Here is a 26,732-nt window from a genome sequence, read left to right as displayed (position 1 = left end):
GCTATGGGGCGTGCTTGAGTTCAGAATATAATCAAATTTTGGACAGCCAAAGCCATGTACGGCAGGATTTGCTTTGCAGCCAAAAATAACCTATGCTGGCAATTTCCAAGAAAGCAGCAGAAAAAGGGGTAGAAAATTGCTTCCAGGGCTGCAGACCAGACAAGATTATACCCCAAGTCTTTGTAAAGGGAAGCGTGAATAGGCCCCTAACACACACACACGGGGAAGGGACGAGAGCAAACATTGGCTTCGGGTCTAAAGGTAGGGGGTGAGGATTTCGAGGAGAGTGAGCAAAGCTCCATTTAAATGTTTGTGGCCCTGTGCTCTGGGATTTGAGAAAAGTGAATATTCCACTCATCAATAATGTAGGTGAGAGGAGGGGGCAGGGAGGCCGGCGGATGCTCAATAGGTTAATACACTGGCCTTTCACCCTTTGATTCCAGTTTGGGAAGTGTCAGCACAAGAATATATTTTATCTCCTTGCCAGACCCCATCGGACTGCAACATCTGTCAAAAAGTAGGTTATTAGCAAGGGCGAAATATCTGAAATCAAAATCTGGGCTCTTTCCAGAGTGGAACCTCATCATTAGATGGTTTGTGAAATTCAATTTGAAAATGTAAAAATCAAACAAAATGCAGTGTCCTTTCCAGAAAAAAAAAAAAGAAGTACTTGAACAGGGAATAAATAATGAAATGGTATAACTGCCCTCTGTAGACAATAATACTTTTAATAAAAAATAAATAAATAAAAAAAGGCAAATTGTTGTAGGTCCCATAAAAGCTTTCTTTTACTTATGGGACATCAAATGGAAAAAAGACAAATAGAAAACAAGCAAGCAAACACTAAAACATGAATATTTTACACATGCACCTAAAAGACAGGAGACTCAAAGGAGACGCTCTAACATCTCAGAGAGAGTGAAATGTTTTTTTGTGAGAGAAAAAGGAATGCAGGTCATTCCATTGTGTTCTACGGACACACTTTGTATTAAAAGATGAATTGATCCATCTGTAAGCAGCACTTAGCCTCACTCTTCAGCTCAGTCGTTACACCGGGATAAATCAATATTTAATATCCCCTACCAACAGCCCCAGTAGATGATTTTAACCTCTCCTTAATCCCATTTATGTTACCTTTCCAGAATCTTCCACGTAAGCTTTCACTATGATAAACTTCCAAACAGCAGACTGGAAGGCAGTTATTAAAGGGCGTTCAGTATTTATGTCAGGTGAGGCGATGTGTTGAAATATTAATATTCTGAAACTGACCAAAGTGAAAGCTTTTATCTGGAACACTTAGAGGCCTTTTTTTCTGTCTGTTAGGCGCGAGCAGCAGGCACAGGCCAACTGTCTGACTGCTGGCAGCGCTGGGTGATATACAGCGGGCGGTTCATTACCGTTTTGTACATGGCTGTAGTAGCTCTTCCCATGACATGTAAAGTGTCCCCTCAGAAACATATGGCTAGAGGGCATTACGTGGCCTTAACTTTGCAACTGGCTATTAAGTATCAACGAAGCATTCTAAGATGATAGGAAACAATTAGACTTGCCAATTTATTGATTAATAATGAAAAAATACAATAATAATCTAAAATAGAATAATAATCATGCCCCTGATCTATGCGTTAAATGCGCAATTTGAGCAATGAACTGAGAGAAAATATTTTTCAAAGGTAAAATACTTTTACATTTATGCAGCGTCTTTAAAGAAATGAAAGGTGAGATGAAAGAAAAGAAAACACATGCAAACAGTCTGCACGTGTACATAGAACAAAATGTATCATGTGAACAGCCCCTGAGTCTCGACTAAATTTTTTAAATAAATAAAAACAAAAAGCAAAGAGCAAAACAACAATATAAAAGCTTTTTTTTTAAATTACTAAAATATTGTTATGTATTAAAATGATCTTTATTTTAGTGCTTTCTAAGCAAATATCAATATACACAATTAATTCTGATTAATCTGATTCAATTAATCAGAAATTCATGGAATTCATTTGATTACAATTTTGAATCAGCCCTAGTACCAATATTGAAAAATAAGGGATATTCTTCATATTATGCTTTGAATAATGAATGTCTTCATTAGAATTAGCTCAGTTCTATTTGTTTGAACTTCAGAGACATCTGGAACATATGAGGAGGAAAATACAGCTTCTGTTTGGCCTCTGGTTGTTTGCGACATCAATACGTCTGTTTGGCTTAGCAACAGGCTGAGGTGGATCGGCCTTTATGATATCATCAGATGCAGACAGTCTTCTGAGCGAGGCTACAGTACAAAAGAGGCCTGCCATTTTCTTCCATCAAATTTTAAGGTCATAAACTTGCATTCTCAGATATGGGAGCAACTGAAAACTCAGAAGGGAAAGTAAGTAATAAAGAATGAGAAAGTCTTTGTAAATGATACTTAAAAAAAAAAAAAAAAAAAACGAGGGAGTCTTTGTGATGTGCTCTGTAACCTATAGCAACAATGATAACCCAAGCATACCGGTCATATTTTCCCACTGATAGAGCACCTAATTATTATTTGTCGTTCCCTCCTTTGCGCCGCTGGCTGCCTAGAATTACCTTGCCCTTACATCAAAGTCCTTTAGGGAAAACACATTTAGCCACAAGCTTAATGTCTTTTTGCTCTGGGGGAGGTGGAGAAAACTGCCTCCGAACTGATTTCCTCCCCACTTAGAAAAACACATAAAGCTCACCTGAGCCGAGATGTCCACATAACCATGTTAAAAGGCACGGCCTTACAATCGTGTGAAGACAAAACCCAAGCCAGACAAAAGAATAGGAGAAAAAAAGCGTTAAGCTCGGCCTGCTAAGAACAATGCAGCCGTAGGTGTGTGCTGCCTGTTGACAAACGTGCCTTTTCAGCCATTGCTGGAGCAACATTCATGTCATGTAGCGGCATATTCTCGTGTCTGGCTGACCATGAGCTAACCCCAGAGCAATTTTGGGAGGTAAAGAGGGAAGGAGAGGATGAGTTGAGGCTGGTGAAGGTAGAATAAGGAAAAAGGTGGGGAGGGAGACAGCCACAGGTGATGGCTACATGTTCACATACCGTATCCACCTCTAAAGAACACGAACAAAGAGTGTGAAATCTCAAAAGAATGGCGCATAATGCACTGGCTTAGGTGATATCTCCGTTTATAATGGCTTAGAGTTGGGCATTGTGTTTGAGAAAGCAGGATTATGCCTTCCACAATACCGCTTTGAGCAGTAAAGAGGTATTGTAAAATGCTGAGAGAAGCAGCAATAATATAAAAATGCCTAAACTCAGCCTTTATCGAGGATGCACTCTCTGAGTTTCCTTCGATGCCACCCACATCGGGGCATGTCTTTCGCCCTGACTTCTAAGTTGATTGAAAAATAGTCCCTCTACTTTTTTACATATACATTGACCTACTTTAAGATGCTGGTTTAAAGTAATCAGGTGATGAAAAATTAATGAGCATCCACTCCCAGTTCCTGCCTGCGTCTCACAGCCAACTGGCAATATGGCATCAATCAGATGGTAGTGGTGTCTGTTTTTCTGCTCCTTGATTGACTCATTGATTGAAGATATTTTTAAAAGGAATCCCTGAGAGAATGCCTGCTCCCGGTACAAAGTGGGCCTGTCCCACACCAGGGGCTGAAGAGGGCTGCCTGTATGCTTTAATTGGGCAGAGACATCACAGTTTGAACCCACACAGGCCAGGCACCAGAGGACCACGATGGTCCTCCTTGCTCACAAATGCAAACACACACACTCATCCACCATCTACCCTGCCAATGTCAATCAAAGGCACTCCTCTGGACGTGCTTCAAAGAGCTTGATTGGTTTTAAAGATCATGTCTGAAAAAACACTGTGGGCTCAAGTCCTTAAGCTTTGGCTGTTGTTGTACCCTCAGCCAAAAAGCAAGGAATAAGAGTCAGTTGTGTTGGGTATATACTTCTGCAATGGAATCTGGTATTGATTACAAATTGCATGAATAAAAGTAGGTTTTGAGGTAATCTCATTACTTTGATTTTCTTACATGCAAGAATGATTTTGTACGATTTTGACAATAAAATAAAATAAAAAAGAGCATCATATTCTTAAACTATACTTTATTAACACAAATAGGCACACATACAATGCTTTGTATGAAAATATAATTACTAATTGCCTGGTTTAATTGTCTAACTCGCAAATTATTATTATTTATTTTTTGTTACAGTGGATTAAAGACATCGATTTTACTTTTTTGTTGATGATTGTACTGCATTAAGATATTTTCCATGTGCCTCCCTGAAAGATTTATAATATCATTTTTTTAATATTTTTCATATTTGTATACATAAATATCTTTGAGACTATGTATTGTTGGTAAAAGAGTAGGTTATGAAACTCTTTACTCTGCTCTTTTTTTTAAATAAAATTGTCTTTTTTGTTAAAATAATCAAATAGTTTGTTATACTCTAATCTAACAGTTAACATTTGCAATCTGATTCCAGAATCCAAAATCCCTGTAGCAACCCAACACAGTTTACAGGTGTCAAAGACGCTCACCTTATCAGCCCTGCAGTTGTTCAGGCCCATGCTGGCGAGGGCAGACAGCTTGGCCTCCATTCCCTGCTGATGATGCTGAAGCTGCTCTCTCTGAATCTGCTCCCTCATCTTCCTCGCTTCCTGGATGGCCTTCATCACCGCATCCTGATCTCCAAACAGCGCTGTTGAGTTCAGGCTGGACAGAATGTCTGTGGAGACAAATAACTTGGGTTCACATACAAATGCACATATTCTTAGGGCAGTGTTGTGAAACACAATATACTGTAGGAGGTCTTGTGAGAACAGTCTGCATGTGTGCACTGTAAGTGTGGCGGACTCCATGTGTGTGGGGAGCAGGAAACTAAGGGAGCAATCTCAGTGTGTGTCGCCTTTCTGTAATTAGTGGATCAAAGTGAGGTGAGGCGGGATGGCAGTTAAATCTCGGAAATAGTAGAAAAACAAACACCAAGCCTGTGTTCAAAGCCCAACTCCACGAGGAGGAGGGAAATGAGCAACACAGTGTCGTTTTAATGAAAGACTGTTTTTAGTAAATGTTAGTAGCAGCTTCAAAAAAAAATTTTCTTAATATGAGAGATGAACTACAAGCTTTGAAAACAAATATACAGCAACGGCATCCGTTACTCTTTACTGCGTCAAAATGGCAGGGTCTAAAACAGATTATGATTTGGGAGTTTGTCAAGTTCACTCTCTGATTCCACACTACAAAGAATATACAATTAGTCTCTCAGCTGTGAGGATGTTAATAATTATCAAATATTTCACTACATAGAACTGTAAAAGCAGGCATAATCCAAAGATTTACCCAGAGAAGAGCCACGACCCATTCCTCCGATGGGACTGGGGATGCCTCCGCTCTTGGACAGGCTGTTCGGGCTGCTCTTGCTGCCTGGAAAGAGGATCTGTGTCGGGGATGTGGGGGATTTGACGGGATCAGCTGTCTTGGGCCGAGCAGAGAGGTTGAGAGGCTGTGTTCCCTCCTCCTACAAAAAAGACACAAAGCTTCTGTTAAAACAGGGACGTCTTATAGAGAGACGCTTTCCACCTTACATAAAAGACAATGCACCAGAGGCTATTAGTGTAGACTAATTAGTCCGGCTCCTCCAAGACATGGGTTCTGTATTCATAGCCAGGCTCTGTGCCATGCTATAGCTTCTCGGTGCAGTGAGGGCCAGGCTTTGTTCGGGCTAATTAAAGCCCTCTCTGTCTGAGCACACATCTTTATCTTCTCACCTGCTCTCAGGCCAGAGAAAAACAGTTAACAGCTGATACATCCTGTTTCAAACAAATGCAATCAGGCTAGAGAGCTTGTTACTGTTGTGGCTGAATGTATTACAATTAAGTGTGTGTGTTTTGTTGTCTTTGTGATGACCAAATGTGATCCCTGTGAGGAGAACAAATCTAATTTGTGTCATGGTTTCCACAAAACTATTAAGCAGCACAACAGTTTCTACGCTGATAATAATAAGAAATGTTTATTGAGCACCAAATCAACTTACTAGCATGATTTCTGAAGGATCATGTGACACTGAAGAGTGGAGTAATGATGCTGAAAATTCAGCCTTGCCATCACAGGAATGCATTTTAAAATATAATCAAATAAACACTTGATTTTAATTGTAATATTATATAAAAAATTGCTGTTCTAATGTTTTTTTTTATCAAATGAATGCAGCATTGAGAAGCATTTAAGGTTCTTCTATATGCTGGTTGACAAGTAAAACAATACATAATGTGTCAAAATCGCATCATCAATCCAGAACAACTTTAAAAGCAATCTAATCATATTAATGCATCTTGTGAAGGCTAGAAAAAAAAAGAAAAAAAAAATCACTGGCAGTGTTGTACTGTCCAAACAGATGGGCCACATACAGAGACTGCCCCCAGCTCTTTACAAATCTGACTGCCAATAACAGTTTGTCGTTCAATTACGCTTCAACTAGACAAACAAACAGATTGCTAGCTAATTAAGCACAGCGTATCTACATATGGAGTTAACGGGGCAAAAATCGCGCAACATCTTTGATCAATATTAAGATAATGTATCTCAAACAACACGTGCTGGCTAAATGAACAGAAGCAGAGTGTCTAAAAATGCCAGTCCGACTCTGAATTCTGGCTCAGTGTAATTGCCAATGATCTTACCGTATGCTCTGAGATGTTGATATATGGCGTCGCTCTCCAAGGGCAGCGCTCCAAAAGCCCCGGAGGAGCAGCTTAGCTGAGCAACTGAAGAGGATTACGGCCGCTACGCACACACTACTGTTCAGCTCAATGATTTACCCCCATTCTATTGTGATATTAAACTAAACTTTTCCAAATGTGCAAGTGTTTTAGGTTTCAGCCGCAGCACAAAAAAGCAAAATGATGATATACATCAGTGAAGACTGATGGAAAAGCACTATATGCTGCGAGGACCAGACTGTTGATCTTATAAAAGAAACAAAAGACAGTCATCACATCATTGTAGCCTCATCAATATATTTAGATTATGTGCCTCTGATGTCATTGCCTCAGTTCTGTCCAAGTTAAATGTAACTCGCAGGAAAACGTGGGGCCAGTCTCTGTCATGAGAAACCATGCGTTCCAAAAATTGCTCTCCAGGAGCAGGGAAAGCCATAGCAACCCTGTCCACAGAGTTCTGCTTGAGAGAGCGGGTGCCTTGTAAAAGCAGCCCAGATTGATGGGCTCGGAGCAAGAGGAGAACCAGTGGCAAGCTCTCACTCACTTGTTCGCTGCTGTACCTACCACAGCTGATTTAGTGAATAAGGAAGTGGAGAGGACTAGGTCAAGCACCACTCCACTCGCACATCAGACCGGGCTGGGACCGTACCTTGACTTGAGCCAGGGGGGTTGAGGACCTCTTCTCGTTCTTCAAGCCAGACGGGGAGATTTGCCCGGCAGAATTGGGGGGCTGGGGCAGCGGAGGCATCTTGGCTCCTGGAGAGACCTGCATGCTGGCCAGCTGGGCGGCGTAGAGTTGCTGTAAGGAGGGAGACAACCCACAAGCGTTAACATCCAAAGCCAGACACCATTCAAAGCCTTTATTCTCTCTTTTCTTCTCTCCCTTGCATTTCTTTTCCCCTTTCCATCCCGGCATAGAAGCTCCATCAAAGGTCTAACTGTATATCAAAGCCTGAATCCAGGGAGAGACAGCAGCCCAAAAAAACCACACAGCAATGGCTCGAATACAAGAGACTTGGAGCCACTCGTCTTTCCACTCATCACACCAAATTTGCAGACTGAAGCTTAGCTGCTTCTAAGATCTGATTTCCTTCCCCTCGCTCCCTCTAGTAAGCCTCTTTGACTTTAATTGGCGCCTTTTCGAGTCGCTACTGAGACACCTGAACTTCCCCCTATGATGGCGCAGAGTACGTTCCCCTGAAGTTACACAATTTCAAGTTAGTCGAGTTTCCAATATGTGCTATGTCAAAGACATTCATTAAGACAGGAAGCCTGACAAAGAGAATTCATGTTCTTCTGGTTATTTTCACTGGCTCATGGTCAACACGCTCGCTAACATCAGAAACCTTCCAGCGGTACTCGTTCAACATGCTGAAGTGAAACTTGTCAATCACTTATCAGCACTGAGTGGAGAAAGTGTGTGAGAGAGGTTTAGATTTCAGCTTTGAGACTGACTGTCTGTCATAACCTATTGAGAAGGAGTTTTACTTCAACACATCGCTAATACCCACACACCAGGCAGAAAAAATAATAACAGCACCATTAAAAAAATTTAAACAAAGCAACGTTAGATCAAAAGGATCAATTAAAGACTAAATCTTGGGTTAGAATGTCAAACCGCACAACATTATCGATATTTGTTTTAGCAGGGTGTATAATTCATAGACGCTTAAAACAATCATACTTCTGTTGCTTTCCCCTCAGGCAAATATTGATTAGCAAGCAGGTAAATGCTTATATTGTCTTTTGACTCTCACATTAAGTACGATGAATCACACCAGGGTAAAATAAAATAAAATAAAAATAACCAGGGCATGGGACATAATATCAGATAATATCAGCTCTAAAAACATTGAATATGAATGAAATGATTTTTATGAGAAGCCAAAGGAGAATTTCCACATTGGTGGACAATAAAGTTATAAAACTTGCCAACTAACTAACTACAAATCTACCATAACAACATTCAGTAGAGTAATACAAAAATTAAACTCAAAACTTACAATTATAACTACAATAAGGTTAAGCTGAATCCCTAAACATACTAACTGGAGATAAATAAATAAAATGGAACTAAAACTGAAATAAAATAAATTAAATCTGAATAGTACAAAAAATATAGAAATTAAAGCTTTTTCAAAATATATATAAAAAATATAATACTATATAAATAATAGTACAATAATACTGTTCTAGCAGTGTGTTTAGTGTTTTATGATTTCATGTTCATTATACACAGCTACCTGTGTATAGCACCTCAGAACAACTTTTTGACTTTTTTTTTATTGTATAAATAACATCCATAATTATGTATATTTTTTTCGGTCAGTAATAATATGGCCCAATTCTGTAAAGGTCTATTTTTGCAAAGGTCCCTTTAGGGGCTCCATGTTACAATCAAGGATTTTAACCAGCGCGCCTATTTTTGAGAATTTTCAGAAAATGACATACCCAAATACAAATGTCTGTAGCTCTTAAACCCTATGGTCCACATTCATAACTCTTTTCTTTTTTAAAACTAGACACTTGAAACTTAGTTGCACAAGAGTCATTATAACTCAAAGTAGCATAGGAACAGAATAAAACAAGGTCAAATTTGCATGAAAGTGACTCACGATTTCTTTGAATTAACTTCACTTAGGGAAAAATGTATCAGACTTTTATGTTAAGGGCCTGAAAACACCATAAAGATAAAACTGAATGTCTGACCATGTTTAGATTCAAATTTGAGGATGATACTCCCAAAAATGTAGTTTCTGTAAGCTTTTATTCAAGTGTTCGAACCACATTTTGAATTACAGTATGCATTGCATTGTGTTGTGTTTTAGGGTTGAATGTAATATCAGTAAACCTAAAAAGGTACTAGTAATTTTATGCCACAACATTATCTGTTAGTCCTCTCAGCTTTTTCTTTACAGTGTAATTTTTTTTATATATATAATTTAATTAATTTAATCATATTTGACAAAAACAAACAAAAAAATCAAAAAGGTAATAAATGCTTGGATCATAAATGTAAAAACTTAATGTAAAAATGAAGACACTTCAGTCTAAAATATCACCACTCACACTAGATCAGAGTAAGTGATACTATATTTTCCTCACTTTATGATTTGACAAGCCCAAATCTACAATGCCAACATTTAAGCCATTTTTTTCAGTCTCCCCTAAAAATAGTGGCCCAGTGATATTATCCATTTGTTTTTACAGCCACTGACAGTCGTTGTATTTTCAACCCCCCCAAAAAAGCATAAAGGTTGTTTTAATGCGTATGTACCCGAGCTCTCTCTGCTCTCATTTCCTTTCCCTTTCCTTACTAGGCTACATAAGGACTCCATTTGTCTGAAATGGAAAAAGTGGCACCAGCATTAGTGGCCTGCCCCACCTCAGCCACTCATACAGAAAAACCTGAGGCCAGACAAAGTGCTTTGTGTCTACATGTATCAGGAGATATAAACACTAAAATGCTCTCCGGTCCCAAAGTTAAACGCTTGCACATTAGTGCCGCACAAAAGGGTCATTCTTCTACGGGAGACCTGGGGCAAGCGCCGGCACACGGACAGCGGAAATGGCAGGCTGATTAGGTTCACACAGTGATAGCGCAGCTCGCCAGCCCAGTAAACAGAAAGCCTTTGTCCCACAAAGTTAAAAACACAATCACTATTTTTTGGATCTCTATAGGTAGTAAGTGAACGAGATTGTGAGTGTGTGTATTTGACTGAGTTTGTGTGCTTGTGAACAAGAAGAAAGCCCTCAGCCCAGTCTGCTGGACAGATGTTTGTTAACAGCGAGCCACTGCTGATGTGGATGGGCAGAGGGACTCTGACCTTGCGTGGGAAGAACTTTATTGTTCCGGAAAAAGAGCGTAATTGGCTTTTGCTTCAAATTAGAGCCAGTCAGACTGCCTTTTGTGAGGCCTGATTAACAGGTCAAAGCCACAGGGTTAGGAGTACAGCGGTCTGGATGCTCTCAGCCAAAAAGACGCTGCAAAATAACAGGAAATACTAACAGAAAGGTGTGACGTGTAGCTCACTTCAAGGGCAGGATGGAAAAGGATGCTCAACCCTCTCATATGTGTCCATCACACCAAGCTGTGCACAATGTGGCTTGTATATTAAGGCCATGTGTTTTGATGCTGAAAGGTGTGAAAATAGACAAAAGGAGACAGAGAGACTGCTGATGTGGTGTGAGGACACTGTCTGATCTGTGGTAGTCTGTCTGAAGGGCATGTAATGCAGGGCTCCATAGGGCCTCCTCTGCCTCTCCTCCAGCCATACTGCAGGGTCTCCACAGCAGACAGGGCCAACGCTAATGAGGGTTATGCTGAAAGTCAATGGCCGAACAGGGAACAGGGCAGCCGGGACAAGCTGGCTTCATGCCCCCTGCCCCACAAAACTAAAAGGCTGAGCATGGTTGATCCTATCAATCAATCAATCCCATCATCAGTTAACACTGTCTATTAATGCTTAACATCTAGCTACAAAAATAAAGATTCCACTATTTCTGTCTCACAAATGAGGAATGAAAGATCACATTTTGATATATAGTCTGATCTTCGAAATCTAAAATTGATACTTTCTACTGGAACACTTTAAACAAATGTTTTTGCGAAGCATTTAATGTGCTGTTAATGTGTTTAACATTTTCTGTACAAAACTGGGAATAATATAATGTAATTATATATATATATATATATATATATATATATATATATAAAATCTATCGTAAAACATTTATTTAACACTTCCCAAACTTCCCTCAATTTGGTTATTGGCTTTGATTCTTTAAAAGAGGAACAAAAGATGAGCACTGCATCAGCTGCTACCTCAACACACACACACAAAACACACATGTGTGCGCTAACATCAACAGACATACAAAGTGGTGTATAAGCAGCAATCTGACACAGTGGAGAGCTATTACAGTGTGTACTGAAGCTGCTGGCTCTGAGGAAATGGGAGCCATTGGGGATAGAACACTAGTGGGGCCGGAGCAAGGCCTAAAGAGAGCTAAAGAAAAAGAGAGGCAGAGATGTTGAGCTGCTCTCAGCATGTAGTTTCAGAAAGGCCTGCAGAGAAAAGGCCTGATCCACCCCAGTGACTCAGGTAATACCTTTGTCCACTTGAGCATTAAATGACTCGCTGCTATACAGCTTAGTTAGAGAGAGAGCGGCTCGGGAAATGGGGCTTTTCAATTCGCTCGCCCACAGTCTTCATACTTCAAGCAACACACATAAGCAGACCAACTAATATCTCCTGCCTCCCGCTCCCGCACATATGAGCCAAGCCCATCTCACAGTCCGTGGATTCCAAATGAGTGGAGTCCGGCCCAAGGTCAGGCGGTTATCCTCTGATAATTAAAAGCAACCCCTCTGGAGAGAAAAGAGGTTAAATGAGAGAACCCACCATTTCTGCCTGCAACAACAGTATTTGCAGATAATCCAGATTACCCGACACTTTCAGACCACACCGCTGGACGCATCAGCACTCAGGGATACTTTGCTTTCAAGTGTCTCTGAGAGCTAATTCAGTGCTCCACCTCTGTGTAGAGGTATGTAAACGCTCAAGATAAACTGTTTAGAAATGGAAAAGGCACGGTTAAGAAAGGTTAAGCTTTTTTTTTGTCAAATGAAATTCAAAGACAGAGCTGTGGTGCAATGAGCTGTGCGTACATATACAATACAATTTCGAATCTGACCTGGGTCGTATTGCAATCCCATTCTCCCTCTCTCACCCAAATGTTCTTGTATAAACTCCATTACACTATAAACAAAGTAAAAAACAAAAAATAAAAATAAAAACTTATCAAAGCTCATTGTAAACACACACTCTGCCTTATCCCAAATAATTAATGATAAAAAAATGATGCGCACTACCGTTGAAAAGTTGATACGATTTTTTAAAATGTTTTTGAAAGAAGTGATCCAAGTATCCAGAAAACTGCAAAAACATTGATTTTGTAAAATACTTTTACAATTGAAAGTAACTGTTTTCTATTTTAATACATTTAAAATTTAATTTATTCCGGTGATAGCAAATTTGAATTTTCAGCAGCCATTACTCCAGTCTTCAATGTCTGATTAGAATGGAAATATTTTGTAATATTTGCATTGCAAATATTGTGCACTAAATCATTGATGCACAATTTAATGCATCATTGTGGAATAAAAGTATTAATTTCTTCTTTTTTTAAAAACACTTTCTGACCCCCAAACTTTTGAACAGTAATGCACTTTACCTTTATTGTGTTCACAGTGTGCATATTTTCTGCTTGTGCTATAACAGAATGAGACCGCAAACTGAAATGGCTCATGAAACACTAGATTTCAGCACATATGATGAGCAAATAGGCCATCATGCAAGGAAAAAAACAACAACTTGAGTCTCTTGTTTGCTCTTAAAGAGAGGGGCTGACTGCACTCTGACAGATGCTGTGAAATACAGTGGCAGATTTAGCCAATTTTAGTGCTTCTAGCTATAATGGTGCATGACTGTCTCTCCAACTTATCCGTATAGGCCCCAGTCTGAGCTCACTGAAACGTATCCACGAGGCCAAAAAACCCCACTGATACATTATCATACGTCAAAACATACGCACACTATACACACTAAATTACATACACTAAGGCTCTTGTGTTTGTGTGTTCTCCTCGGCTATCTCTATGGCCACAGCTGAGCAGAAGCATGGAGAGAGGACGGTTACTGCCGCATGGTCGACTCTGCCATTTCAGTAGCATTGGGGCGCCCACGCCCGTTTGCCACAAGGCTTGTCCAGGCTCATTGCCCAAGGCAGGCGGGCTGACCCAGGCTGGCCCAGATGTCAGAAAGAGAAGCAGGGGTGCGCTAGTGCGCTGCGCCAATGCTTTCCAGTATGGCCAGACATCTGTCCCATCTGCTGGCGCCCAGCCTGCTCCCTCCCCCCATCTCAACCCATCCGCCTCGTTTTTTTTCCATCTTTATCCTTACATAGCTTCACTAACTTGAAAGGTATGATGTGTCCTATAAATTTCTGCTACACAAGCCTATGCTAATAACCCTGCGCTGGTCTCAACCCAGGTGGTCATCTAAGGCTACATGGTTTGCATCTCTCACTATCTGTTTACTTGCCTCTCTGTTTTACAATTCTGTCCATCCAGATGTCCACCTATCGCTCCCATTAGAGCCTCTGCCCTGTGCTCACACCGCCTCTCGTCTTCTGGCTATCTCTCCGGAGTCTGTCTCGCACAGCACGCGCCACTCCTTTCCCCTCTCCTTCTTTCTCTCCTCTCCTCCTCAATCACACCAGCAGCTGTTCGCTCTCATTTCTGCAGCTCATAGTCAAAGTGCTCCACTTGTTAGCCGTGGCAGAAAGCCCTGCTCCCTCCACACATCCGGAATGCAGAGACATGAGCATCCAAACAAAAGATAACAGTATTTCCTCTCTTCCCTAGTTTTCTCAACCCCAGCAGAAGTTTCGGAGAAGTTTCCTTGACTCTCAAGTACAGTCTTCAAGCATGAAATAAAGCACCTTTAGCTTAAGAAATGCTGCACAGATTTAACCCTTGTGTTCTGATTGGGGTCTCAAAGACTCTCAGAGACTCTCCAGAAATAGACCCCAGAATATATATCATATTTTTTTAATAATTATGCTCTTTAAATTCAACAGTAAATTCATTTCATGAAGCAAGAAAAGGATTAGGAAATAATGAAAGGAGGGAGAAAAGAAAAGAGAGTAAAAGAGAGAGCAAGAGAGAGGCCAGCATGTCCTATTTGTTTTTGCTCCCTTTATTATATGCCACGGGGAAACCCAGATGTTCTGCTTTTATCCCATGATGTTTTATTTTAGGACTGCTTAAACCCAAAAGACTTCCTCCAATGATAAAAAACAGGCCTCTCACAAGTTGACTTGAGATCTGTATAGAACTTGTGGCAAAACAATATATCAAGGAGAGAATGGCTTTAAGGAAATTGTTTTCCTCTAAGCAATTGATGTAAGGTGATCTTGAATGCTACCAAATTAAATGCCAATTCAAACAGACAAAAAATAAAATCGAATTCTTTTGTAGAATTAGGATAATTCCTTTTAGACTATCTGGCCATACGGCTACAGTCCGAAAACAATTTCCGGCTGGAGGTGAGAGGTGTCACTTCTAATAGGGAGGCAACGCCGGGGGATGGAGCCATTGTTTGGAGGCCGTGCACAGCTCATCCTGAACCCTGAGAGGGTCTTAATGAAGAGAGGCATGCGGTCTGGGGAATAGTTTGAGCGGCTTTTCTCTGGTGACTTGCAGACAAGGGCCAATCTGTCAGGAATGCATTGAACGAAATTACTCGCCGCGTTGGGACACGGGGTGACAAGCGGGCGCATGTACGCGTGTGCCGCCAGTCGAGGGAAATGTATTGACAAGCAAATTACGCACTCAGATCGCCTGACCGCTTTCATTTCCACTCCCCGGGACCTGAGGCCTTTTGTTAGCCTGCGGACGGGCCAGGGTGACGGGAAAGAGACAAGACAGAGAGAGAGAGAAAGAGAAAGAGAGAGATTCCACAGGCAGCCCACTTACTGTTATGACATGGTAAAATTGCGAGTGGTAGCATCGACAACATTAAGACTGGCAGAGCGGCCGTCCCTCTTCCTGCATGACCGAGCACGGCATTGTGGGAATTAATTCCTTTCCAATCAGAGCATTTTTTAAGGTTCATATATTTCCCCAGTCTAAACCGAGCAAATTAGGGAAAATGATACCTTGCCAGAATTGCTGACAAGTGAAGATATTCTAATTAGACAGATGCACCCAGCCAGTGGCACAGGGTGGGTGGGTCCACTGGCACAGGAAGTGGGGATCTCATAGGTGAGGTCACTCCCACCGAGCGGATCAGTGATGCATAAGCGGCAAGAGCTCAGTGATACTGCCATTACAGATAATCACCCAGACACAGCAGACAAATCCATACATACCTCTCATTAACACTGACCTAGCGCTGGCCCTCATTTATCTGACATATTTTAAAAGATTTGCTTCCTTTGATTTAAGACAGGAATTCAAAGCTTGTTATTTCTGCTCAAAGAAGGAAGAGAGACAAAAGCAGCCGCAACCGCATGCTAGCACGTGCTAACTGCCGAACAAATCAATCCAAATCGCCCTTCCCCACTAAATTACAACCTCTTCTGCATCTGTCGGTTGTCATTTTCTTTAAAAAATAATGTTTTGCCTGTCCCTTTGTCCTCACAGTGAACTTCTGCACGCAGATGGGTGCAACGCGAGCACTAATGGCATTATTGTTGCACTCGGAATGAGATTCATCTCCCCTATCTCTGTCCTGATCGTTTTTAATCATCTTCCGCGTGATGATAGCTGCACAGTTGCGGCGGAAAGGGTATGTTTGACTAGCAGGGCTTTCTTAGACTGAAGGGTACCGAGAGTAAATACCAATCTGCTTGGCTAAATCTGTGGCTGAAAGACAAACTTCAATTAATGGGAATGCAACTCATTTGTGTTTACTGTATTTTCTAAAGGTCAGCGAAGTCATGGATTCAGAGACTTGCTCTCAGCCCATTCCCAGGGTTAAATGTATTATCACAATGAATGGCTAAGGGGTCTCGGTGCCTCCTGATATATGACTATCCCAGACTCGAGCTGACCCATCAGGAACGCTATAAATAGACGGGACGGGGCCTGGTTCTGCAACCGCAGCTTACTCCTAAGGGAGGAGGGAAGACACACTTACACGTATGGATCGAAATGATTTTTAATCAGTTTTTGCTCACGAGCTCCCTCCCCTTTAAGCTCACTCATACAAGCGCACAGACATTTTTACATACACTTTAACATGAATAGACACATTCCACACCTTCAACGCAGATGATTGTTCTCCCCAAAGTCGCATGCTAGCAAAGGCTTTTCTAGCTCCAGCTGCAAGCATTGTTCCAACTTGCCAAGGCTCATTAATGCTGAGAGCGATAAGCTCCGAAGGACAAATTGTGCACATGTATCAGCAAGAAGAAAAAGTACAAAACGCTCCCCATCCTCTCTCCCTTGCACGATGTCTCTCCGCTCTCAGCTTTGTTTTGTAACATTCCTAGCTATCAGAGAGCTTAATGTCTAATTGCTATCAACCACTTACCACTGTTGTTGACAAAACAACAACTGTCTATGAATAAAAAAAGTGAGGGAAAAAATCTAATAAATGAATCCACTACGGGGCTGTGAGCTGTATCGCCTTTAACTCTCGTTCTCGTTCAGTCTTTGTTCAAAGAACTTCAAGGAACATTTAAGAAGTTTCAAAGCACAACTTTTACAAATAATCTAAACAGGAAGGACTAATGACATTGTAATAAAACCTTTTCTGCTGTGTGACAAAGTAAACAAAGCAAAAATCAGGATTAAAAGAAACAATTAAATGATGAGATAAACTTGAATGAAGATATGAATCTATATTAAAGTACATGAGGATTGCATCTGAGAAATGTTCCCAAGGCAGCCCAGAGGGTCTTGAAAGCTCTTCCATCATTATGATACCATAAAGTTACTCCGAATGGTGTCAACAGATAAAGCAATTAAGGTACGAGGGGCCCCTGAAATACTCGTCATTGATGCAACACCCGGTTCCCATGCATAGGCGTCAAGGCTGCGCTGTAAAAACGGGCTATATTGCAGATGGAAGGTGTTAAGCTTGCAGGGGTGGACCGTTGTGTGAGCGATTTAGCTCTAACTTGTTATTTAGCATACAGCTGGTTTGCTCACACGGTGCTGAGGGCTTGGCCCACTGCCCGTAAATTCTTTTGTGACTGTACATACCTGGAGCTGCAGAGGGTTGAGTCCTGACGCGGCAGCAGCTGCCATTGTGGATGGAATGAACTGCACCGGGTAGTTATCACCTGTCGGAGAAAGGAGGAGGGGGAGATAGTGAACAATGCGCACAGGTTGAGACAATGAGCGGCCCAACGGCAGGCCAGACAAGTGCCAACACAGTTCCTGTGGGCCTGCCTGCACCCAGCCTCGGCACTCAGCCCAAACATCTGCACTCACAAAAGAGTTAGCTGGCCAGAGCAGAGTGGGATTTACACTGGAACGTCTCTCTTTCTCTCACACTTGGGCTTTTTGCCTTTTCCCTTTTTTATCTTTGCCCACACTTGCACAGTCCTTTCTCATCTGGGTGTGCATTGTGCGCAAGGTTATGCCATTTTACTTTATTGTTCGCAATATCATGTTCTGTGAGAAGCTTGACTAGTCAAACTATTGTTCTACATGCCATTATGTGTTTTACAATGTGATCTGGCACAATAATATATGTATGTGTGTGAGAGAGGGTGTTGACGCCAACTTCAACAGGTTTTAACAAGACGAAATTTTATGCAAATACAGCTTGTAGGACATTTTCATCATGAGATCAAACGTATCCAATAGAATTAAGCAATACAATAGGGCGAATAGAAAACATAATAGGAATCAGATTAAAAAAAACCTTCCAGGTTCGAACACAAAACCCCTGGAGATACAGCTCTGGTAACCTTTTCCAGAAATGAGTGTGTGTTAAGTGTGTGAGATGTGTGTTTTACTGTGGTTGGTGTATATAACACTGTCTCTGGCTCTAAAAGCAGAGCTTTGAATGAAGTGTGCCCATGGAAGGGGAATTGGCCCTCTTTCAGCCCCCACTTCTGCCTGTCACTTGTTCTCACAAACATATGGAGCTATTAAGCCACAGGCATGGGGGTAAACATATATACCCCCACCACCCCCACCCCCCACCCCACAAACCACACTCACTTCTGACTGACCACAGCACATTGTGATGCAGCCAGGTAATTCAATCCCACCCTGTGGCAGAAGTGAATAAAGAACACAACTGAACAGATTTCAAATAGTGCAATGAGAGTCGTAGAGGGGGTCATTATCGTTCAAGGTTCTCTCTCTCTCTCTCTCTCTCTCTCTCTCTCTCTCTCTGTGCTTGTGGTGATATGTCATGTGAGCCATGGGCAGGTCAAGTGCCAGCAGAGAACACTAGGCCAAGGCTAATGGTCTGGGGGATGGGTGGGCAGCCAGTGTCTCAAGTAGACGAGATCGGCTGCCAGCTTTCTCTATGTCAGTCTGTGAAAGTGAATCTAGTTTAAAAGGCAATTCTGCCTGTCTCCAGCCAGTGGATGCCAGGGAGGCTCCAGTGACGCCACTGCCCAATCGGGTTGTTTCTCCAAGCCTGCTAAGGCCAAGGGCCAAGAGCTTATTATCAACCCACCTTGGGACCCAATAGTGGGCTCCCTCAGATCTGATTCAGCAACCTCTGAGAAGACTGCTGGGTACTACTAGGCAGTATTAGTCTCATCAAACCAAATAACTGAGAAAAATGTTGATTAATAACTTTGTATGATTTTGTCAGTGTCACATTTCTGCCTCCTTAGGATGAATTGCTTTGTTGTATTCCTCTTTTGTAAGTATCTGCTAAATTAATATATGTTAAGAATTAATAATAAGAATAATTGATATATACACACACACTTATATACAAAACTGACAAACACTGACCATAAGCTATCCCCCATGTAACAGGGCCAGCCAGAGTAGCCAAAAGTGACTGAAAACTACGCTGTTGGCTCACACATCATGTAATTCCCCTGTGATAGCATCACTTTATTAGAGAGGTACCTTATCAAAGCAAGCTTTGCAAAGACACCAAGCAGGAAAGGGCAAACTCTCTCAGCTCAGAACACAATACTCCTCTGTCTTCTTTTCTTTATAAAATGGTGGGCTGCTAAATAATGCTTAAAGTGCTTTCTCACATAAAGGCATTACTAGAGAGCTTCATAGTGTATTCTGTTTCAGCCAGGTATCATGCTGCAAATCGAGGCCAATTTGGACTGCCAAACTTGGAACGGGGCCTCTTTAAGTAGAAGGACCCAAGGGTCTTGCACAGGGCACCACTACCGCTGATGCGGGCCGGTGCTCCATAAGAAGCGAGGGCTGCAAGGCTAATTAAAAGGTGGAGGAGAACCGGGAGGACTGGATGGCGGAGTGCTCCTTCTGCAACCTCTTCACTTCTACTCCACCTGATGCCAAGAGCCAAGCATGTGTAATATTCAAGCAGAGTGGGGCTCTCTTTGAAATCAACAGCTTTGTTAAAGTGCTCAGTGTCTACCATGCTTACAGCCATTCTTCCAAGCCAAGATTGAAGGCTCTTTTCTATTAAAAAAATACTTTAAGAGTTGTGGTCCAACACATGCTCAGAATATGTAAGAGCTGTTGGCCACGTCATGGACCTCTGTCTCTTAACCATACTTTCCTCTCTACACTCCAGCCTCCTATAAAATATATATATATTTTTTTTAAATAAGACAAAACTACTTGGAACAGTGACTGGCCATTATAGCAATTGAAGAATTCGCCCCCTTAAATTCATGAGTGTAAATCTGAATTTAATTGGCCACACCCCATAGGAAGTTGATCTATCCATCGCCTAAAAACCTTTACAATTATATGCATTTCCTTGAATTTCGATTCATTTTAAATTTACAGTCTAACATTCAAATATAAATTGCATTTAAATGTATATATAATAAAATAATAATTCATGTTATTACAGATAATACTGCATCCACATTCAGGAATTTAAAAATAATTCTCTATTTATTTCTGAATGAGGGACAACCCTGCTATATCTGCTCAAAACTTGGATCATCAATTGCCAATTGTGTGCATCAATGTCTAAACGTCTGATGCACTTTCTCTGTGACATGAACGTATCTGTTCTGTACAATCACTGGCTGTCAGCGGTCCCACCAGCAGGGGCATTGAGGGCTCATTGCATCCCAAAGGCTGTGAACATCCACGATTAGCAATCCGTATGTGTTCATGTCTGCACGGGGGGGATCATCGCTATCCTCCGCAAGTCTATTTGAGTAAAGAATGACCTGAGTCCTCTCTTTATACCAAGCCCAAGCCATTGAGCACAGTGTGTGAGAAAGGGGATCTCTGCTGTTTCACTGCAGGGTTAGGGCCATCAGCATCGGGCCTCTGCTGCTTGCACTGACCCGGCCGGGCCGCCCCACGCTGGGCATCCCAAACAGCAATGAGTCCTATCGCATTATCTGTGGCAATAAGTCGAGTCATGCGCACAAATGGCAATAAGCTATGTCCTAAACTTTCTCCCCTCTGCTGTTTAGCAAATTATGAATAATGCAAGTGCTTTACACACGCCAAGGATTCCATTACAGCTGCTGTTATTTGTACTAAAACACTTTCCATGTCAAACATATTAAAAAATCAAACTGGGGAAAAGAAAGCCCTCAGGCTCTTTGTTCAACCTGTCATGCCTTTGTAGTTCCAAAATAGCTGACTTTATCTTCCATCATATACCTTTTTACTTAATTTATTAGCTGCTCTACCACACCCTGTAATAATCTAACTCTCACCTGCTGACTTCTAAAGCTTTCCTCCCTCTTATCCATCTCTCTGTCTAGCTCTCTCTCTCTTTTCTTGTATATTCGCCTTTTGATGAGGTGCTGACAACAAACGTGGTTTCTAAAGGCATACTTTGAAGACAAAAGGAAAGCTTTCTTTAAAGAGCTGCATCATTTCGTTTATCTTTGAAAATTCTGATTGAAATTTTTGTCTTCTTAATTTATGTTCCTTTTCTGTGTTAGGTGCTACTAACAATCAGCAACTACACTGAAAAAGCATAGAGGGAAAAATAAAGTAAAATAATAGAAAGAAGGAAATGTACCCAAATGCTGCTGATCCCTTGGGAGGCAAGGGTATGCTTTTATAACGGTTTAATTACAGAAACTTAGACTGGCACATCCCAAAACCCCAGAACAATGGCTGGATATGAGGTTGAGGGATACTGGCAGTGAGTCAGCCTACAGTAGACTCAGTGTTGTAGCAATTTCTTACAAATTGTTTTTGAATTTACAGTGCTTGCGTGAGGAGCAATTCTCTTTTTCACAAAAGGAGAAAAAAGGCATGCCAGGACAAGTACGACAGCTGCTTCACCAGAGGCCCTTCAGTTCTAAAATGGAAAATGTGCACTACTAGATGTCACCTTCCTGTTTTTTTGTTTTTTTTAAGAAACTGAAATGATTAGGTATAGTGATAAAACGCTAATTTATTATAATCTATTTGCATCTACAGATCAGTGCCAATGACATGTTCCTCACAAAGGTGACTAAATGTGCATAATATCAATAATATAAATGTATATAATAACATTTACAGGGTCATAGAGAGTATTGTATTAAAAAAAAAAGCAGATTTATGGCCCATGAAGTTGAAACCCTTATATGCTGACAGTGTTTATATTCCAGCCCTCATTCACACCATCTATTGTTCTGAAGGCTCGAAATTCCTTGAACTCTGCCAAAACAGGCTGCTTCATTGAGGTGATACACTTCACAGTGTTCAGAATTAATTGCCTTGACAAGAAGGGCTTGATGTTCTGCTCTCTGAATCCAAAGGGGTGTGCTCTTTAAAACAATGCTATGATTCGGTCAGGGAAATCAAGCAATGATAAAATATGTGCTGAGGAAGACTGAAAGACATAAGGAAGTAAAGCAAGCTCAAAAGTGACTCGTAAGTTCCCCTGAGGGATAGTGAAGGATGGTGAAGCAGAAAAAACATACTACAGATAAAGGAATAAAAGACAGCCTGAAAGGAACTTGTTAACATTATTGTCTTCCCTCAAAAACACAGTTGGGAGAGAGTAGTGTTTATCATCCATTTGTTTCTTTTTTTTTTATCCTGACAAAATATATTTGAAACTTTTAAATATGTAAAGTTCAAATTGTGTCAATTTACTGTCGTTGCAAACCTGTATGACTTTTTCTTTCTTTTGTGAAACATAAAAGAAAATATTTGGAAAATGTCTGTTTTATTCTTGTTATTGGGGTCCAAATCATCATTGGACCCCAATGACTTTCACTGTATGGACAAAAAGTGTATTTTCCACAGAAGAAAGTCATATAGGTTTGGTATGACATTTTCATTATTTGGGTGAACTCAATGTGTAACATTATTATTTGTAATAACATTAATTATTATTTTAAAATACATGCATTTAATATAAATGTATTCATATTTTAATATACATATTTAAACTTTGGGTATTGGAAATTGGTTGTGAGGATGAGCCAAGAATTATCAGAAAAACATTTTATGCCAAGTGTGCAAGGAACAACAGAAACAAAGATGTGGAGAGGAAACTCAGAGAGCTTAAGTGTGTTCTCTTACCTGGCTTATAGGACATGCCTGGGGGGAAGAGGAAGCCCTGCTGGGCTGCAGCGGCCGCTGCCAGAGTGCGCTGGTCGTGTGGAAAAATGGGGATCATGAGTGGAGGCATGTGACCCTGGACCTGCTGAACACAGAGAGAGAGGAGATCACACAGGAGCCTAACACAGCCTGACAGCACCGCTCATTTTCTGACCCCGGTCCAACCCGCACACGCTCACCAAATACCTGCACTTAATCGCACCTTAATGCTTCAAAGAAACCATCACACACACATATACAGCAGTGTTTATTTTCATATTTATCATAAACACCTCATTCAGTGTTAAGGTTGTTAGGTTAATACCTACATACGTTATTAGATAGAATTAGAAATGTCAGGTAGACACTGCTTATAAAACTTAATCATGAGACTGACAGAAAATGTGGATCCTTTTAGAAATACGGCTCTTGGCTCTTGTTCTTGGAAGGTCATTTATTTACATGATAAATTCCCAAGGGAGGCCAGTAATTTACAGCACCTGTTTTCAGCTGTGAAAATGATGGAATGAGCCCAAAAGCTCGTGTATTTCTGATATTTCATGTATAACGTCAACACCTGGCATCGCGTGTGGTGCCTTTCAAACGCTCTCAACCATGTTCATCTTTATTCCTGCTTTATTGCAAAATAAAGAGAACGTTAATGGTGTCCATAAGGATAGCATTAGCTCTGTGTAAGAGTAAAAACAGACACGCTGAACTAGAGACAATGAAAATGAGAGTCTGTGTGTATTTAGGGATCTGAGCGGCTTCCCATCGAAGTTTGAAAACACATGTTTGTGGAGTGTTGGCCGGACCCAATCTAGCTGTCATTCTCTGCTTCCGGCCTGTGGGTGATAGGCTGCAGCGCCGCTACCGTGGGCCAGCGCAGAGTTTACGCAGGCGAGCCGACCCGCCTCTGGGGAGCCCAACCGGAGAACGGGTTAATAAAGGTCAGCCCCCCCAAAATAAACACATTATAGAATGTTTCTCCATTCATCGCTCTTTAAAATCAGCCTGCAATAAAAACCGGTCTGGACGCAATTACTGCTGCAGCATTGGGGCATGAAATCAACCTGCTCTGAGGAACCACTTTCTGCTCAACATTTCTAGCTGAGGTCTGTGCGATCTCTGTTTTTTTAATGCTGCTTTCGCCTTATGAGCGCCTAATGTTAGAGTTCAGTAGGGCCTGTTCCCCAGGTGATAAACAAGTGTTCAGGTCCACTTCATTGATTCGGACTAAGTGAGTTCTCCTAAGCAAAAATAAATAGGAAAAATCCTGCACTTTTCTGTTTATAGAGTGTTGCACTTTATAAAGTGCATATACAGAGTTGAGACTGTGCCAAAGTGAAAGAACTGCAGTTTTTTTTTTTTTTTTTTGGTATTTTACAGATGTGATAAAAATGCTGAATGAAAAAGATCAGAGGGCTCTTTAACATGACCTTATAGATGTGTTTCTGGAAAGGTTTGCTTGCATGTGTGGTGAATCAAAACGTAAGTGGAGTGAAAGGAGCTATTAGGCAGAAAAGATAAATTGTGTCTGTTACGTAACCAACTACCGTCTTATACTATCTCAGATACATTTAAGTGCTTTAGAAAAGGCTCTGACCATGTAAATTGTTCTCCTTCAGAAGGCCGCTAAGGTCAGTCACATACATAATTGCCATTAGCCTTATTCACATTACCCTTGCAAGACAAATCAGTTTAAAGCCACAGTATTACATACAACAGCTGCTTTTAAAGTGGAACCAAAACACAACTGTTCCTCAACATGTCATTTTACATAGTCCTGCACAGAGGCCCACATATATAATGACAAAAACACCTGGCCTGCTACGCCTTATCCCATCTGTTCCTAAATTATATCATCAATGTCTTATTTAATTCAAATATAAATCATTTAAAACAACCTAGAATTAGACATCATTTGAAACTAACAAACTGACTAACAATGCTAACAATAAATCTGCTAATCAAATTGAATTCCCTAATGCTGTTCAAAAGGTGCAAACATCAAGAAAAAGAAAAAGAGACAGTACAAACAGATAAATTGCCCTCAGTTTGAGAGGTTGTGATTTACAGTAATGAGGCCTTTACATTAAACTTTAATTTACACATGCCACATCTGTGAGTGGCAAATCAAATAAGCGTCGTTAAAGTGGGGACTAATAGTGAAAGTTAGCTTTCAAGCCTGTCAATTAACGTAGACCGGTGGAGCTGAGCAGACAATGCAGATAAAGATTTAAAGATGATCACTTGCAATTTGCTTTGACTGCTAATAGAGAATGGAATAGAGAATGGAATGGAAAGTGCTTACACTTAGACAGATGGATTTTGAAAAATTGCATATCGTATTCTGCATTGAAGCTCGCTTATTATATGTGTCAGTCTCTCTCATTCAGTCACTGCATCTATCTGACTCTCTATGTCTGTCCCTCTCCCTCCCTCTCTCTCTCTCTCTCTCTTTACATAGACATATATGGAATAATGAATTAAAACTATGATAAATGAATAAAAAAAAATAGGCTTAATATTAGTTTATTTTCTTGGAAATGCATTTTATTCATATTTTGAAATATTCATATTTTTTATTTGATTAATTTATCTTATTTATTAATTCATAAAAAATGAAATAAAATGAATTACTGAAAAGTAGTACTTCAAAGAGAAATATGATAATTCTTAACTAATTATATTTATATTATTATTTAACTTATCAAATTTATGAATTAAATAATAAATAAATTTAAATTAATGAATGAAACAAAGATATAACAAGATAGACAAAAATGAAAACTTAGATAATTAAATTTATGATAATTTAAAAACAGTTAAGAACAATGCGCTGATATCCTAAATACACACAAATATAAGATATAAGAATAATACAGATATAAGAATACACCTGCTCATACACAATATACAAACAGCAAGTACATATGAAGAGTTCAGATGCAAAAGCCTCCAAGTGCCATCTGAAAATTTCTTCTAGAATGATCATTTTTATCAAGCTCGTATATTTAAGTTCAGTAATTTCACTTAAATGACAATTAATTTGCCATTTTCATTGCCATTTAAGTGAAATTACTGAACTCAAATATACGAGCTTGATAAAAATTATCATTCAATTTCAGATGGCACTTAGAGGCTTTTGCATCTGAACTCTTCATATCTACACTACTCTGTAACCATAAACAACTAAATTTCACATCACATTGTGCCATCATCTCTTACAGATAAACAATAAACAGTCTGGCTCATAAATATATCTACAGCATCATAAACAGAATAGTCTATAGTGTTCGATTCATTTCTACTGCCGCTCATTATATTCAGTATCCATGGTACGTATGAACATGCTCACCCGTATTTGTGTATCTGTGCCCTGATATTTCACCCCCCCCTCTGTCAGTGTGCCAGGTGACTGGCTGCCTGCAGCATTAGTATTGCCAGTCAGATCTTCAAGAGCGTGAAAGAATGAAGTGGAGCAGATGTGAGGAGAAAAGCTCAGGCCTGTGGAAGCTCTGAACCTCATAAACTCAGCCCATTGTAGGTCTGGCTCCTATCTGCCCTTTGTCTTATCGGATCCTTAGAACCAGAGGATGGGATAATGCCATTTCTCGCCATCTGCCCTAAAGTTCATTAAAGATACATGAACGAGCCCCATCTTATGAGGAACAGGTGCTATTGTTTGTCCCCGAAGACCTGCTGTGGCGAGGATGTAACTCGCGGTACTTGAGGAAGAGCATCTGTAGCAATCAGTCAGGCTGTGTAGCTGGCAGCCTCTTTCTCTCTTCACACGGCCGACCGGT

General features: G+C 40.6%; 1 protein-coding gene across 26 annotated transcripts in view; it reads right to left on the bottom strand.

Annotated features, from left to right (window-relative positions):
- The window catches only part of sox6 (SRY-box transcription factor 6), a 147,454-nt gene that overhangs the window by 15,784 nt on the left and 104,938 nt on the right, over positions 1–26,732 (bottom strand). For 14 of the 26 annotated variants that reach the window (XM_084404590.1, XM_084404586.1, XM_084404576.1 and 11 more), the window contains 5 exons: positions 22,906–23,026; positions 17,488–17,567; positions 7,360–7,509; positions 5,332–5,509; positions 4,530–4,717 (listed from right to left, as the gene is read on the bottom strand). In XM_084404590.1, the coding sequence (XP_084260716.1) occupies positions 4,530–4,717; positions 5,332–5,509; positions 7,360–7,509; positions 17,488–17,567; positions 22,906–23,026 (717 nt within the window). Of the gene's footprint in view, positions 1–4,529; positions 4,718–5,331; positions 5,510–7,359; positions 7,510–17,487; positions 17,568–22,905; positions 23,030–26,732 lie in introns of all 26 variants that reach the window. The other 12 variants (XM_084404583.1, XM_084404581.1, XM_084404599.1 and 9 more) reach the window with 1 other exon arrangement.

This window comes from Rutilus rutilus (assembly GCF_951802725.1).
Source record: "Rutilus rutilus genome assembly, chromosome: 3".
In the NCBI taxonomy this organism is placed as follows: domain Eukaryota; kingdom Metazoa; phylum Chordata; class Actinopteri; order Cypriniformes; family Leuciscidae; genus Rutilus; species Rutilus rutilus.
This window is presented reverse-complemented; position numbering and strand designations above follow the sequence as displayed.